The 16462-nt window shown below is 29.3% G+C and overlaps 3 protein-coding genes across 3 annotated transcripts; 1 reads left to right on the forward strand and 2 right to left on the reverse strand.

The window, feature by feature from the left end:
• Positions 1–266: 266 nt before the first annotated feature.
• On the reverse strand, positions 267–1619 carry PGO_134080 (plasmepsin IV; the record flags this gene model as incomplete). Its single annotated transcript, XM_028689924.1, has 1 exon — positions 267–1619. One exon carries the CDS (start codon positions 1617–1619, stop codon positions 267–269), a length of 1353 nt encoding a protein of 450 aa, XP_028545725.1.
• A 3815-nt stretch (positions 1620–5434) lies between these two features.
• On the reverse strand, positions 5435–7192 carry PGO_134090 (hypothetical protein, conserved; the record flags this gene model as incomplete). The annotated part of the gene is made up of 2 exons (XM_028689925.1): positions 5435–5508; positions 6019–7192. 2 exons carry the CDS (start codon positions 7190–7192, stop codon positions 5435–5437), a joined length of 1248 nt encoding a protein of 415 aa, XP_028545726.1.
• Positions 7193–10120: 2928 nt separating this feature from the next.
• Positions 10121–16381, forward strand: PGO_134100 (hypothetical protein; the record flags this gene model as incomplete). Its single annotated transcript, XM_028689926.1, has 1 exon — positions 10121–16381. The coding sequence occupies one exon, from the start codon at positions 10121–10123 to the stop codon at positions 16379–16381; it is 6261 nt and encodes a 2086-aa protein (XP_028545727.1).
• Positions 16382–16462: the final 81 nt, after the last annotated feature.

Here is a 16462-nt window from a genome sequence, read left to right on the forward strand (position 1 = left end):
TGGAAGACACATTTTATTCCAATAAATATCATATAGGAATTTATAAATGTGTCTCTGTTGCATGTCTTCAAACCCCCTCTTCCTTCTTCTCTTCTCCTCTTCTCCCTCCTAATCCTTTTTTTTTCTTGATCATTCCCCCTTTGATCCTAATGTTTAAACCATTTATTGGTATAAAACAACTGCTTCCACACCAATGTATCGCTACAGCACTGTTAGACTACTATGTTTTCTCAATTTTGTTTCTTCTTCTTCTTCTTCTTATGTAATCAATTTTTAGCTATGGCAAAACCGACACTTGCCTTATCATAATCAAAAACAGTGAAGTATTTTCTCATGAAGGGATCTCCCAAAATAAAAGTATTTGCGTCAATGTCAACTGGTAACATGGTAATCATACATAGGGTGTCATCAATGTCAAGTAAAGGGTTCATATAATATTCTGGTTCTAGTGTGTATGTATTATTGCCTGATTTAAATTCTAAGGTTGGCATTTCGTCGTTATCACAAATTGTTATATAAAATGGAAGGAAAGGAACTTTAATAACGTTTAAATTTGCAAAGAATTTATTAAGGAATGTGGATGGTGCTGTAATAGTTGTTGTACCACTGTCAACAATAACGTTTGCTTTTTCCATTACTTGTTTTCCAAAGTGTACATCTAAATTTATTTGCCAGTATAAATCATGATTTAATTTTTCATATGTAATACTACCTTCGTAAAATTTGTCTTCAATTCCACCTATCGTTAAATAACCAGCATGAACATCGTGCACAGGTAAGTAGAAGGTAAACAATGCATTGTCAATTTTATTCTGATTTTTTAATTCTACAACAATAGGATCTATTGAACCAATAGATAAATCTTTCCATCCTAAACCTAATATTCCATCAAATTCTACGCTACTATAAATGGGTTCTAAACCATCTGTATCTGTTACTTCTATAAATTTATATGGTAATGATAAATATCCAAGAGATACTAAATCTTTGCTAAAAAATCCTTTCACAGTACCTGATCCATATGTTATGTCAACTTTAGTTCCATCTTTTTCATATGATTTAGATTTACTAGAATCGTAAAGGTGTTTTACACTACATCCGCTAGTAGTACATTTTTTACTTGGTACCCACAAATTGGCTGAACCAGTGTCAAATATAAGCATAAATTTTTGATGATTATCTCCAATTTCTCCTTCACCATAAAACATAATATTTGCTACATCATCTAATTCGATGACATCATTTTCACTTCCTAAATAATTTTGTTTTACATATCCAGATTTAAAAAAGTTAAATGTTTCTTTTATGTAATTTTTTAAATTTTTCTTGGATACGCTATTTAAAATTTTGTCATATGGTCTCTCAATTTTAAAAGCTAAAGTTAAGTGTTCTGTATTCTGAACTATTTTATTAATTCTATAATTTGGTGTGAAGAAATATGTGCTAATTAGGAAAAAGAAAAATATCCCTGTCACAAGAACAAAAAGGATAAAATAAAGAATCTGAAATCTTTTCTGGGCTTTAAAATTTTTTATATGGCTGAATTTCAGGTTTTCAAAAGCTGCTTGGTTTTTTATAAATCCATTTGAATAGTCCTGTTCTTTCACTGCAATATCCATCTTTAATTAAAGTAGTGATTTTCTTTGTGCTTATCCTTGTTTGTGTGTTTATGTATCTCTCCGGTATGTGTGTGGAATATATCTAATATCAGTTTTTACACATAAAACGAATTCTATGGAAAAAGGGGAAATGGGGTGCCGTATATGGAAAAGAAAAAGCGATCGATTAAGGATTAGAGAAAAAAGAAGAAAGGAAAAAGGCACAGTGGAAATGGGCGAAAAAAAAAAAAAATTGAAACAAAAACTGTGGATATACAGATGAAGAAAAATAAAGAAATGTGGAAACAAAAAGTAGGCACATTTGATATTAGAAATTCGCATTCATTTCGTGATACTAAAAATTGGGAAGACACAAAATGATTGCTCCTATCAGTTGTTCCTACTGGAGCCTCCAAGATTTTTCATAAAAAAAATACGCATGTTTTTAGGGAGCATAAACGTATATATATATATATATATATATATATATATATAATTCAAAAAAAATTAAGTATGGAACAATTTCCATTGTGTCAAATACATCCAATGTACACGCACGAAGAAACAATTGATGAGAAAGAATGCATAAAATGGCGCACAAATAGTTAATTCACATTTCTTGTGCGTTCGGCACGGTATGTGTGCACATACATATGTACATAAAATGTGCGCAATGGGTACATAATACATATACATACATGTACATATATGTACACTCATGCCCGATCATACAGCCTTACATTCACAAGCATGACAAGCATAACATAGTGTACAAAATATCTTGTGAATAATGAATACTATGTATTTCTTCATCTTTGCAATAATTATATACTTTTTTTTTCATTTAAACTTACTTGAACGAAATATAGTTTCCTAAAGGAAATTTCGAACGGCAATGATGCGCAAAAAGAATAAAAAAAATTTTGTTACTCCTTACAAAAAAAATTTTTAAAGAAATTTTTTTTTTTAAAACAAAAAAAAAAAGGAAAAAAAAAAAAAAAGGAAAGATATGGGAATGGAAGAAAGAAAAATATTATAAAAAAAGGAGGCAGTAAAATATTAGTAATTTATCTTATCGCTCTTTTTTGTAGATTGGTAAAATAAACTATTATGAACTGTTTACATAAAAATTACAGAAAAATATTTAAAAAAGTAAAATAATGGAAACACTTTGTGTATATGTTTATTTTCTGATTATCATTTAGTAATGGAAACTTAAAAAAAAATATATTATATATATATAATTATATTTTATGTATATAAATATGTATAATTCATATAGCTATATATATTATATATATGTATAATATATATATATATTTTATTGACTATATTTTATTGTTTTGATATTATGAGTGATAGTATTAATAATAATTAAAATATATAATTATATATTTTTATTATATATATTTTACGGTTTTATGTACATAGTTATAAAAGTAATTGTCATCACCTACTATTTTTTGTTTCGGATTTTACGTTAAATCCGAGTAAAATTTTTATGACTAGCCTAATAATATATATATATGCATAATATATATATTATTATGTATACAATAAATAATATATGTGCTTTATCGGTGAATGAATAGTGCCTCTCTCAATTTAAACAAAATAAATAAATAAAGGAGTATGTTAAATTCTGATTTAACATATATATCATATAGGGAAACGAGGATTAAAAAAAAAAAAAAAAAAAAAAAAAATATATTTATATATAATATTATAATATATATAAATACATTTTTTTTTTTTTTCTCAATAACATGTACTTATTTTATGAGTGAGTAAATACTAGAGGATAAAAACCATTTCTTCTTTTTTTTTTTTTACCTAACTTTATATACAATATATAAATAATTTTATGGCAATTTGTGTCGAATTTCATGAATATTTATTTTGTATACTTATATTAAACATATGCATGCAAATTTTTACTGTATATATATTTTTTTGTAACTAATTTTGCATAATTTTAATTTAGGAAGATATTTTGAAATTTCATAAAAGCAGTAATAGTGGTGTAGTAGTAAAAGCATTATTATTATAATTTAAGCAATAGGCGCTATAAGTCCAAAGATGAGGAGTGGATAGAGTAGGTCATATGTAAAAATAAACTAGGTAAAAAAAAAAAAATAACAGAAGAAGGGGCGAAGAAGTGAGTATTTTCGCGAATTTTTTTCATGCAACGTTCAATGAAAAAGGAAAAAAAAAAATAAAAAGCGTTAGAAAAAGGGAGAAATAAGGACAAAGGGGGGTCAATTTTTTTTTTTTTTGTTCGCATATAAAAAAAAAATAAATATAATTAAAATGAAGAGTGAATATTACGTGCATATGCAGTATGTGATATATATATCAATGTGAATGTACGTAAAAAGCCCAAAAAACGTCTTCCAAAATAGGCATGAGAAAAAAAAAAGAGGCTATTCTCAAAAGAATGCTCTTCTATCGGAGCTGAGGCTGAGTGTTATTTCATATTTGTAAAATTCATCACATCGGGAAATGGTTATTTACGAAAAATAAAAAATAGGTATTTTTCTCACCAAAACAATCGGTTTGATGTTCCCTGTGTATCAGAGTGTGCATATATATATTTTAAAAAAAAATATGCTGAGTTACATTACAGGAATGTAAAAAAAAAAAAAAAAAAAATATCTTAAAACACGTGAAAAGAAACTTTTCTAACAATTTTATCCCTATTTTGTGTAATGCTTTATTACTGTGCACATAAGTAAATAACATATAAGTGAGGAATACAAGCATAAATCGGAAAGTATGTTCAATCTTATAATTAGCTCTTTATTGTTACGTGAAAAATAAGAAGAAAAAAAAGAAAAATGCAATTGTATCTCTTATCCCTAGGCCTTTTAAATCGGCAAAGTTTAGTTAGCAAAAAAGTGTTTTGAAGTTTAAAAAGTATTTTTATAAACGCTTGTTAATGATTATTCGTACATATGTATGTACCTTGTGTACATGTAATATTATGTATCTATTTTCATATGGAAACATGTCATATGTACATGTATGCTACATTATTGTGGGTCTTTGTGAACTAACGGTTCACATCACCGGAAGGATGGACATAGAAAAACAATTGTCAAAATGAACGAAAAAAATAAAATTGCTTTTTAATTAAAAAAAAAAAAAAAAAAGTGAAGCAGGAAAGACTTGTTAAATGCATGAATCTACATATTATATATATAAGAACTTACAATGTATACGTGATAGCTGAATAATGCAAAAGCACTTTCCGAAAATATGAGGTGCTAAAATGTGAAAGAAAAGAAGGGTGAAAAGATGTATACCCATTATTATACAAGCCATCTTATCTTGTATATAAAACAGCACGTGTAACATTTCAAAAGGCCAAATCATCATAACTATTTAACTTGAAAAATTAACAGCAAGGGAAGGGTGTAAACAGAACACAACGCGATTAAGAGTTTTTTTTTTTTTTTTTTTTTTTTTTTTTTTTTTTTTGCTCACGCTTTGTTCGTAATTTTTAATATATATAAATGTACAATTGAATGGAAAAATGGTAAATGTGAAAATACACGAGTTATATATAAGCAGTTAAATAAAAAGGATTTTCATACGTACATATATGTTTATCCCCATAATTCGTATATGGAACAAATTAGTACCTTTTTCAGCATCGGGGTTAGTATTTAACATGTATAATTTGCAAAAATAAAAGAAAAAAATAGTGAAGAAATGCGGGAAAGATTGTTGGGGTTGCATTTTTTTATTCTCCCCAACTGTAAAAAGTAAAAAATAAAAAAAGAAGCATATGTTAAACATTCTTTAATGTATGTATAACCTCTTAATAAAAGAAGTTATTTTTTGTAAACGCGCAACTTTTTAAAAGCTTTGCAGTGTTGTATTCCATAATCTGTAGAATAGTATGTACCTAAGAGGATGTAGGAAAGGTATTCATGTAAATCCATTTGTTCACTATTGTTTATGAATGTATGTATTTATTTACGTATGAATAAATACTTATACACTGTTTGTGCCCATGCAAAATGTTTTTATATATGGGATCATAGATGACGTGAAAAAAAAAAAAATATGTTAAGGGAATAAAATTTGTCTTTATGTCAATGTAATCGTTTCCCCTATATTACTCATCAATTATAACTAAATAGCAAACATTACATGTAATTGTTTTCAAACCTCATTTATTATTTTTCAAATATATGTTAAAAGACCATGTGTATTCATACATTTTACGTAAGCATATAAAAAAGAATTTTATCCAAAGGACAAGGTTAAAATGGAAATATATGTTTATGTACATGTGAAAACAAGTACATATATGTATATATATATATATGAATGTTCGTGTAGGACCATTGTGTGGCGAGGTAGGGGGCTATATCAGCTCTTGTCCACTGCACCGATTTTTTTTTCAACGTACCTGTTTCTGCATCAAATATGCAAGCCAAATCTTGTGACATAATATGAGTGGAAGGTGAATTACATGATTCTGTTAGAAGTGTCTGATCAAGGGAATCAATAAAAGTCCATTTGCATTTATAGTAAGGGTTCGATTTTTTCTTTTCTTTTTCCTCTTTGCTTATCTTAAACTTGAAAGGAATATGTATATTTGAAATGGGTGCCTTGTCCTTATTCAAACGAAGGTCATATGAATAATCATATTTAATTAGTTTGTTTTGAATAATTAAATAAATTTCCAAATCGGTGAGATAGGGCTTCCTTGCTGTAATGAGAAAATCTTTTTTATACTTTATGGAGGTTGCTACAGGGGAAGTGCTCCTTAATTCAACATATATATGCATCTTTGGTGGTATAATTATCAAGGCAATTGTACTTTTTTTAAAACTACACAAAGGGCCTTTAAATACATCAATAGCTTTCGGTACTATCATAGTACCCCATGAGAAAAAATGTATAAAGTAGTTATATAGCCCTTTGCTTAAAGGTAATTTTGGTAATTTCATTATGTTACAATCTTGTTGTTGTTCATAGGAGCCATACAATAATGCTAAGTTGTTAATAGGATGGCAGCAACAGAAGCCTTCCGAATAGTCAATACAACTTACTTTAAATGAATCTTTATCATTAACTTTACTTATAACTAGACATTTTTCCGGAGTTATTCTAATAAATACATTTCCTTGGTTTAACATATATATTATGGGTGTCCAACTCTTGTGTAAGAGTGGAAGACGTTCCGGAATATTCCAAGTAATAATATTTTGTGTTATAGGTAATTTCATTAAAATTTTTTGTTCTCCTTCGATACACAATAATATATCTTTATTTTTATACACTTTGATGTCATATTTTCCACTCAAGGATGCCTCTAATTCAATTGGTGCGTTTCTGCTGTCAATCTTTTTTAGTACAAGAATTCGATCATCATCGAATACTGTTTTTTTAAGGACTAATGGTTTCTGCAGTGATGTCCAAGAGTTCCCATCGAAGAAGTACGAAGAAGAAAATATTTTTGCCATTCTTTCAAGGTTGTATTTTATTGGTTCTTCATAATGTTCAAAACTGAAAGAAGGCTGGAAGGGGTAAATTGCTTCCCTTTCCTCTTCTCTTTCTCTCTCTATATCTTGTTCCATATTTGCGCGTTTTTCCGATTTCCGTTTTTCTTTGTGGTTTGGGTAATTTTTGGAACTTTTTCCTTTTTGCGTATTATTATTTTCTTATGCTACTTTTTTATGTGCAAATTGGAAATGAAATAATTGTTGCTACAATTTTAAAAGAGGTGGGGTACATATAAAAAAATGTGAGAAATAGTAAGTACTTGAATATTTGTGTTTACTTCAAAAACGCTTAAGACACACACTTTTTTCCCTATTTTTTTTTTTAATAAATGTCTTTTTTTTTATGATATGTTTGTAATTTTTTTTTTTTTTTTTTTTTTTTTTTTACATGAAGAACTGCTCATAAAAAGCTAGCTGTAAGGCGTATAATCACACATCCTAAATATTTTACCTGTCTGTGCATGCACTTTGGGGAGTTAAAAAATGGTTGATCTTCATAATTTTTTTTTATTAACTATTGAAGAAAGCTCCAATAAGAAAATTTTCAGCATGCTCAGTTCAAGTTTTTTTTTTTATAAAGATGAGCTTTCTTCTTACCTTTGTAAAATTTTGACTATGTTTTTTTTTATTTATCCGCGTGCTTATCTATCCATACTTGCGTATTTATTTATTCTTGCTCATTTGAACATTTATTTACTCTTATTTATTTGCATATTTCTTTTTTTCCTTTTTCTCTTTAATTTATATTCACACCATTAAAAATGTTGAGCTTAATTTGAAAAAATATTCGAAAATTATTTTTCGTCCCCATTTTTGCTAATGATCTGTGTGCTCAAATATCAAGTTGGTAGATTTGTTCTGTGCCATTTTGTTAGCAACGCGACTTAGGTCATTTTGTTCCATGTTGTGAACTTTGTGTATTTTTTTTTTTTATTTATTGTATTTATTATTTTTTTTTTTTTTTTTTTTGGCATATGTCAGCTAAATCGAGTTTTATGTATAAGTGGAAATTATTTTGGGTATGCATTAGTATATTAAAAATGTATTTACGACGTTGTAACATAATATTCCCTTTAAATATAACCAGTAATAAAATGTAGTATATTTTCGATAGTCAAGGAATTAGTCTACATCGGCGTTTTTATGCACACACAAGTATATATATTCACAAATGCGTATTGATGCCTTTTTTTTTTTTTTTTTCCGAAAAGACGAAAATCATTGTTATTCATTAGTGAACAGAAAATGCACTTAAAACAAAATTCTCCATATTCTTAAAAAAAATAAAAAAATGCTGAAAAACTCAATAATTATAAATTACGAGACATCTTTCACAATATAATAACTTTGTAGATGAAAAATTTCTGTGCAGAAATATATTTAAAGAAAAAGAAAATAAAAATTTCACCTTCTATGCAACTTTAGCTACAATGTTAAAGTCATATGGCACAATTGGGACTCTTCTTTGTAGAAGGACAAGGATAATTTCTTTTCTTTTATATTTTGCTTCAAACCAATTTGTCTTGTTTTTTCTTCATGTCTTTAACGCGCAACTGAGCAACAATCAAAAATGAGGACCCCTTGTATATGCGCGTGCATATATATGTATACATATTATACCCTCACACGCACTTTGCTCATAATTGCACAGCTGCTCATTTACGTCATTAACACTCTTTTGCTTGCACCTTCGAGTACCTACACGAACGATGAATTATCTCACAAGCGCTTTTAAATAAAGAAACTGCTTAAATTAAATAAATTCGTTACTTTTTATTGACACACGATTTCATTTTTATCAAAATAATGATCGCGTTATTCTATCTGAAAATTTAAGGAAAAAAAAAAAAAAAATGATTGAGGTGTTTCAATGAAGGGAGTAGGACTCCTATGTAGAGGGGGCACTACTGTGCTCATTATGTGCAATTGCGTTTTTTGCAAAAATTGGGGTAAAATAAATGAGGTACCTTTATAAAAATAGAATTAATTTTAAGCATTTATAATTATAAAAAAAAGAAGAAGAGGGAATATTGTTTATATGATTGGAAAGAACTAAAAAAAAAAAAAAAAAAAAAAAAAGGCACAACTTCTTCCTTGTGAAATATACTACCCATACACATAAGCAAATTGTTTAAAAACAAGTGCAACGAATTTAATTTTCAGGAAAATGAACATGTTCATTATTTCAAAATTAAGGGAAACATTTTTTACATGATAAAGTAATACCTATATGTTAGCATTTAAATGGTCCTATTATGTTTAAATTTTTTTTTTTTCTGTCTTCCCATTTCCCGTATAGTTTACTCCAATATTGCACACTTTTATATAAAAGTGGATTTATTTTTTAAGGAGTGTACAACATTCTTCTAATATGTTTAGGTTTTATTTCATTATTTCTTCATATTAAAATTTCTGCTAATGAAATATTGGTTACTTTTACACTATACAGCAATTAATATCTTAAAAAATAAAATAAAATAACATCCTTTTAGAATTCTCTCTGTAGACATTTTTTTGTGGTTGCACATCCTGTAGGGTTGCCTCCCAGTTGGGTGAACAAGTAGATTTTCTCATTGAATGTGAAAAAAAAAATTTTTTTATTAAATTAAGCACTTATATGAGTAAATACTTAACAAAAATATTTCCAAATTTGTTTAGTACGACTTTCCATTTTTAAAAAACGTTCCAGGAATTACACAAGGAAATGTTCACTTTTCGTTTCTGAATATGTAGAAGAAAAATGAAAAAAAATATATATATGATATCATTTATTGTGCATTAAGAAGTACACATCAGATTACATAACAAGTGCTCATCTTAGCACAGATATAATTTTTTCCCTATATTCAAGGTCCCAAATATTCGGAAAAGAAGTGAAAATAGGATAGAAATTAGATTAATTCTATAAAAGTTAAAATTCGTAAGAGATGGATAAAAAGAAATTATATTAAAAAATAGAAAAAAAAAAAAAAAAAAAAATCAAATTATATTTTTTTTTATATAATGGTAAATTGTGTTATTCCCAGATTAAGGAGAGCTTGCTGTTTTCCAAACGAAAATTGTTTCCTTAATTTAAAATGTAACAGCACAAAAAAGAGTAACAGAAATTCTAACAATTTAAGGCAGTATGATGCGCTAAGTATGGACCACAGATTGTGTCATAAATGGGGAAATTACCTTAGAGGAATCACCCCCCTTTTGACCAATTCGGTTGAAATTAAAAGACGGGGGAAATTGAAAACATTTCATCAGAGGAAAAGTAAAGTTTCTAGTGGGGCTAAGGGGGGAATTGGTGTTCATAAAGGGCGGAGGAGTAGGAGTATATGTGTAGGAACATGTTGCACTGGGGGGGCAAATAAGGACACTTCAAATGAGGTAGCAAAAAGAGCAGTAAATGTGGAAGTAAATGGGGAATTATATGGGGCCTCAGATGGAGCTTCAAACATAGATCAAATGGGTCTGTTTAAAAATGGAAGAAAAACTTGTGGAAATTTCATTAATGAAGGTGGTATAAGAAATATTATCCAAATAGATACCCAAGGAGAAGGAACTGAGAGGATGAGAATCTCGTCTAGCTCGAAAGAATCAAACGAATTTCAAAATCAACAGCACGATGGGGAGAAGAAAAGTTCCTCTAAATTGTGCGTGAAAAAGGGAAGAGATGTTGAAAATTACAAAAGTAGAAACTTATTTGTAGTGAAAAATTTGAATAGCAAAAGGTGCATACTTAAAAGTGGTAGAGAAATGGATATGAAACAAGTGTGCGTAAAAAAGAATAGTCTCTATAATAAGGAAAATAATGAGATGCATCTTGAATCGCACAATGCTCAAGACAGTTACACACAATGCAGGGATAAAGAACATGAAGCTTGTATAAGACAAATAAATCTGAATATTTCAAAAAAGAATGTATTAAAGAAAGTAATGCATTTGAAGAATGAAAAGGAAAGAATTGATCAGGGGTCACCAAAAAATAGAAAGGCACAGGAAGAAGTAAACTATGACTTTTTAATTAACACTAAAATTATAAAAGAACCAAATGTAGAGATTAATAAAAGTTCTAAAGAATTATCAAATAATCTTTTGTTGAGAGGTAATATATACCGTATTAGGAACGGAAGCAAGACAAGTAAATTAAAACAAAAAATTAAGAAGTATGAAATGGGGAATGCAAAAATGTCTAGAAAACAAATTCGTAATTGTAAAGCAATGAAAAAAAAAACACCAACGAGAAGGGAACATGAGTGCTCAGAATATTTTTCTAAAGATTCCCCAAAACAAAGTCTGCAGAAGGATATGTACTATCGACATTCTTCACAAGAAAGTTCTATATATGAAATTTCTATCATAGGAGAAATGGATTTAAATTTTAATTCAAGCCCAGATAATACATATGATAAATCTCTAACTAATGATTTTAGATCTACGCCAAGAAGTGATAATAGTATGAAAGGTTTTAAGAAATATTTAGAACCTGGGAAGGTTCTCATAAAGAAAGGAGCAGTTGATATAAAGAATAGAAACTGTATGAAATATGTTTATTTATCTGGATTTAAACATAACACAATGATGGGAACTAAAAATACAAGTGAAAAGAACAATGTTATCTCAAGTGTGAAGCGTATTCCACTAAGGAGGAGCGACAACACTGGAGACACATTCGGTTCAGAACCTATAGGAGGGTTCACACATAAAATAGTAAAAAGGAAGAAAGAGTCAACTAATGATGTAGACTGCTGCGAAAAAAATTATGAAAATATTCAAAGTGTAGGAAATTGTGTTAAAACAGAAGTTTCGAAGCTGGATCTTATCGAACGAAATTGGGGAAGTGCAATGGAATTCTTGCCGGCTGCACAAGGGAGAAGCAGTGTGGGAAAGAGAAAAAGTAGTGTAAGGGAAGGAAAATCCAGGGTGAGAGAGAGAAAAGACAACGTAGAAGAAAGAAAAGGCAGTGTAAGGGAAAGGAAACACTTTGTGTGGGTACGCAATAGTGAACATGGAATGCAGAATAGCAGGGTGGGGGAAAAATGGGGAAGTTGCTTGGAAGAAAAGTTGAACCAAAAAGGGAATGAAAAGGAGAGCTCAAAAAGCAAAGGAGAGAGTAACACAATGGTGAATGAAGGGGAAGAACTTCTGGATGGAAGGAGCAAGTCGAAGAAGAAGCAAAATAATATAGATAACAAGGAGGAGTCCACAGATAGATCCACAAAAAGATGGGAAAAGGAATCCATTTTAGGGAAAAAAGACAAGAGGAAAAAAAAAAAAAAAAGTTTTTTAGGCACTTCGGATAATGTCACGCATAGCACTTATTTACATGAGGCAAGTAGCAAAAATAGCGTAAGAGGAAGCACTATAACAAATAAGTGTAGAAGTAGTGATCTCAGTAGAGATTTATTCGCAGGTGAGTTAGGGGAATATTCGTCAGGATATGATAAGAAAAAGTGTAGTTTAATTTTGGAGGATCTTTTAGAATTGATTAAGAAGAAGAAAATGGAAATGACGGAATTTTATTTAAATTGTGATGAGTTTAATAAGAAAAATTTTAATAAACATCTGAATGAGATAAAATTGGAAAATGGGGATAAAAGAGTGACGAAAAATTATAGAGTAAATATAGCAGGCAGTAGTTATGAAAAAGAGAAGAGAATGAAAATGTATAACCAGTTTTACCATATAGGATCTGAATCAGAGGACGCTCGAAGCACTAAACACAGATCAGGAACGAACGCAAAAGAGAATAAAGAAAAATTAAGCTTCGAGTTTGATTTTCCAAGTACTTACCAACATGGCCCAAACAGTTCTTCTAGCAGGAAATTCATAATAAAGGAGTTAAAGAAAAAACATTCTCCATGTGTTAGCAAACGTGAAAAGGTTAAAAAAAAAGACAAACCAAATGAGTGCTCCTTGGAGAGAGAAGAAATGAAAGAAGAAATGATAGCTCTAAATGAATTGATAAATTTAAAAATTGAACAAAATGAGAAATTAAAAATGTGTTTGATAATGAAAGAGAGTGAAATTAATCTACTTCGAAAAAAAGCACAAGAATCATATGAGGGTAAAAACAAGGAGAAGGAAAGAAATTGGGAAAATACAACTTTTTATAAAAATTTACAAAAAGCCAAACCATCTACATTTTTGGAAATAATTTTAAAAAATAATAAAGATATTAAAAAAGGTGTAGAATCAAATAAAACATATGAGCGTAATGATCAAGGGGAGATTGACTCATCGAAATTTTACAACGGTTATTTATGTGGTAAGTGCAAAACTCCAAAGGTAGATGAAAATAATTCTTTGCATTTAAATGATCTCAACCAAAATGTATTATCAAATGATAGTACAAATATTCCCATGTGTGATGATAATATAAACGAATTATCAAATATGGAATCGAATTTTAAAAGTGAGCAGAAAGTTTATTCACAAAATCATAAGCTCCATGGAGTCTCAACAGGTGGAATTTGTTCCTATGCCTGTTGTGTGCCCAATAACAATTTCACAAATCTGGTGATCGAAGATGAGAAAACTGAGGAGTTACAATCGAGTCAGCAGAATGTCGTTTATCTTTCATCAGAGAAACAACCCAAAAGAAATAACACTTCAAGAAGAAATAAGACAAAGGATCCTAATCGATCCTCAACGTGTGCAATCACCACGGGTAACATTTCCAACACTAGTACCACTACCAGCAGTACGCATAAGAAGTGTAGAATACCTATGTCTAAAGCAATCAGGGAGAAAAAGTTAGTCAAAATAAACGGAAAGGCAAAGTTTCAGACATACACTAAGATTTGTAATGAACAGAATACAGCGATAAGTGAATTGAAAGTACCGTTTGAGATGGAAGAAAAGTTGGGAATCCCCAAATATTCACAGCTGAACAGTAAGGGATATAAGAGACCTGATTTGTGGTACTCTAAAGAAAAATTCAAAAAGAATAAGAATAATAATGACAAATTGGATAGTAGAGACAGATTTAAATCTAGCACAATAAGTGTTAGATGTTTATCTAAAAATAACAAAGTTATAACTAATTCTTATGGTAGTAAAAATTGCTTTTTTTCTTCAAAAAATTCTAATAAGACAAAAAACGAAAATAATAACCCTAAGAAGGAAAACATTTTCTCAAAACTATTTTCTTACATAAGGAATAACAGTCTTTGTAATGAAAAGAAAAATAATAACTGTTTAAGAAGAAATAAATCAACGAGTTCAATCGTTTTTGTAAAAAATCGAGATTTCTCTAACCGATGTTGTAATAGATCTTGGTCATCCGTTTGTTTGGTAGATCATAATTTGAACAGTTCTGAGAAAATTAATTATATCAACAATAAACCTTGTGTTAGTAACATGAACGTATTTAACAAAATCTGTGGAGGATCTGGTAAAATACCAGCTAGCGTAAAACGGGATCATAATAAAAGTGTAGATGTAATATCAGAACATGGGATCAATCTTTGGGATAATAAAATAAGCACAACAGGACGTAGTGAGAGAAGTAACTCAAATAAAATGAATAACGTCCAATTGAATAACACACATGATAGAATGTGCAATTCAAATGGCGATCTTATGGACAATCACATTGAAAAGGGATGGAACAACAAAACTGGTATAGAAAAGGGAATAATAAAAAGCAACTGTAGGTATGTGCTAAAAGGTTATAATGACATCACATCTATGTCTCATTCAATACGTGATGATTCTAAAAATAAACAAGAAGTAGAAAACGTTAAAAATTTGGGTACTAGAGAAATAAATCCATGCTTAGCAAATACACTAAAGCTTGAAATAGAGAAAAATCAGAACATATGTATGGTAAACGAGAAGCACAGGGGGAAGGGGCACCACATGACAAATAATGAAACAGAAATTATTGGCAACACTAATGAAAAGGTCAAATTAAAATCAGAATGTATGAAAAAGGGTGCAACGTATACAGGTGCAGTGTACACAATTGCGAAGGCGAAGGAGGATGAAAAAAAAAAAAAAAAAAAAAACATTTCCTCCAAACGTTTTAGTAAGCTAAATACTAGTAGAGAAAGAAAGACAAATGAACGAGAGGGAAGAACTAAATTAGACACCGAAATGACATCCAGCAAGATCATACGTGGATATCCTACAAAGGAAAGAAATAATATAATGAAGGAAAAGAAAGTTATTGACAAGAGGGTCTCAGATAGAAAAGAAAATAAATGTTTCGACTATAACAATACAGAAAGAGATAAAATAGAAATTGATTTTAAAAAAGTAGATAATTCATCATACTATACCAATAAGTTATGTGAAAATAACACATCCGAAAAATCAAACAAAATTTACAAAATTTTCCTTGCCAAAAAGGAGAATAATGATAAATGCTCCGTAAGAAGGGAACAATTTACCGATATAAGAAAAAGAAATGATGAAGACCCACAGGAACAAACTGAAAACTCGTTAGACTACAGTGAAGGAGAAAATAAAAACAAAATTTGTCATGACAAGAAGAAGAATTTCATTAGTGCTGATAAATGCATTGACTATGCAAGTATAACATCTTCGGGTAGTGTTCAAACAAATACCATTGATGGTTATTCTACGTGCTCTAGTGAGGACATGTATTTATGGGGGGAAAAAAAAAAGAAAAAAATGCGAGGAAATGACCTCCTCCATTCTGAAGATATAAAAGTGTGTAAATTAAATAAAAAAACTGTGGGTGATTTTAATGTGAATATGGTAAATTCAAGCGGAGAATTAAACAGTTCAGCTGAGAATGTAATTCAAAAAATAATTATGAATTATAAAAAAGACAAAATGAACGGGGGGAAAAGAAATAGTGCCTCAAGGTGCACAAGTTGTAGTAGTAGTGACACTGATATGCAAAATGGAAAGCTGAGTGGCAAGCAAATTGGCTCACCAGATGAAGAAATGGGTAGGAAATGGAGCGAGGACGATAGAGTGCCCAACATGTACAATTGTAAAAAAAAAAAAAAAAAAAATAGCTATTCTGAATTAAATGGAGATGGAGATAAGGTGAAAATAATAAGATTAAAAGGCGAAGATGACGCTTATACAACAACCTTGACACGGATGAGAAAAAGTGAAGGTTTAAATGCGGATAAATATGAAAATTCTGGAAAAATAAAAAGTCAAAATGTAAATAATATACTATATTCGAATAGCCAATCTAGTTATCCTGACCCCAAAATATTTTTTCTTAAAAATGATGAATCATGTGTAATTGTTGAATATCCAAATGTCAAATATTATGTGAAGTGTTCTTGAAATAGAACAAAAAACAATAAAAAAATAAATAATAAAATAAATAAACAAATGAACAGATGAACAAATGAGCAAATAAACAAT

This window comes from Plasmodium gonderi, assembly GCF_002157705.1.
Source record: "Plasmodium gonderi DNA, contig: Chr13, whole genome shotgun sequence".
NCBI classification, from domain to species: domain Eukaryota; phylum Apicomplexa; class Aconoidasida; order Haemosporida; family Plasmodiidae; genus Plasmodium; species Plasmodium gonderi.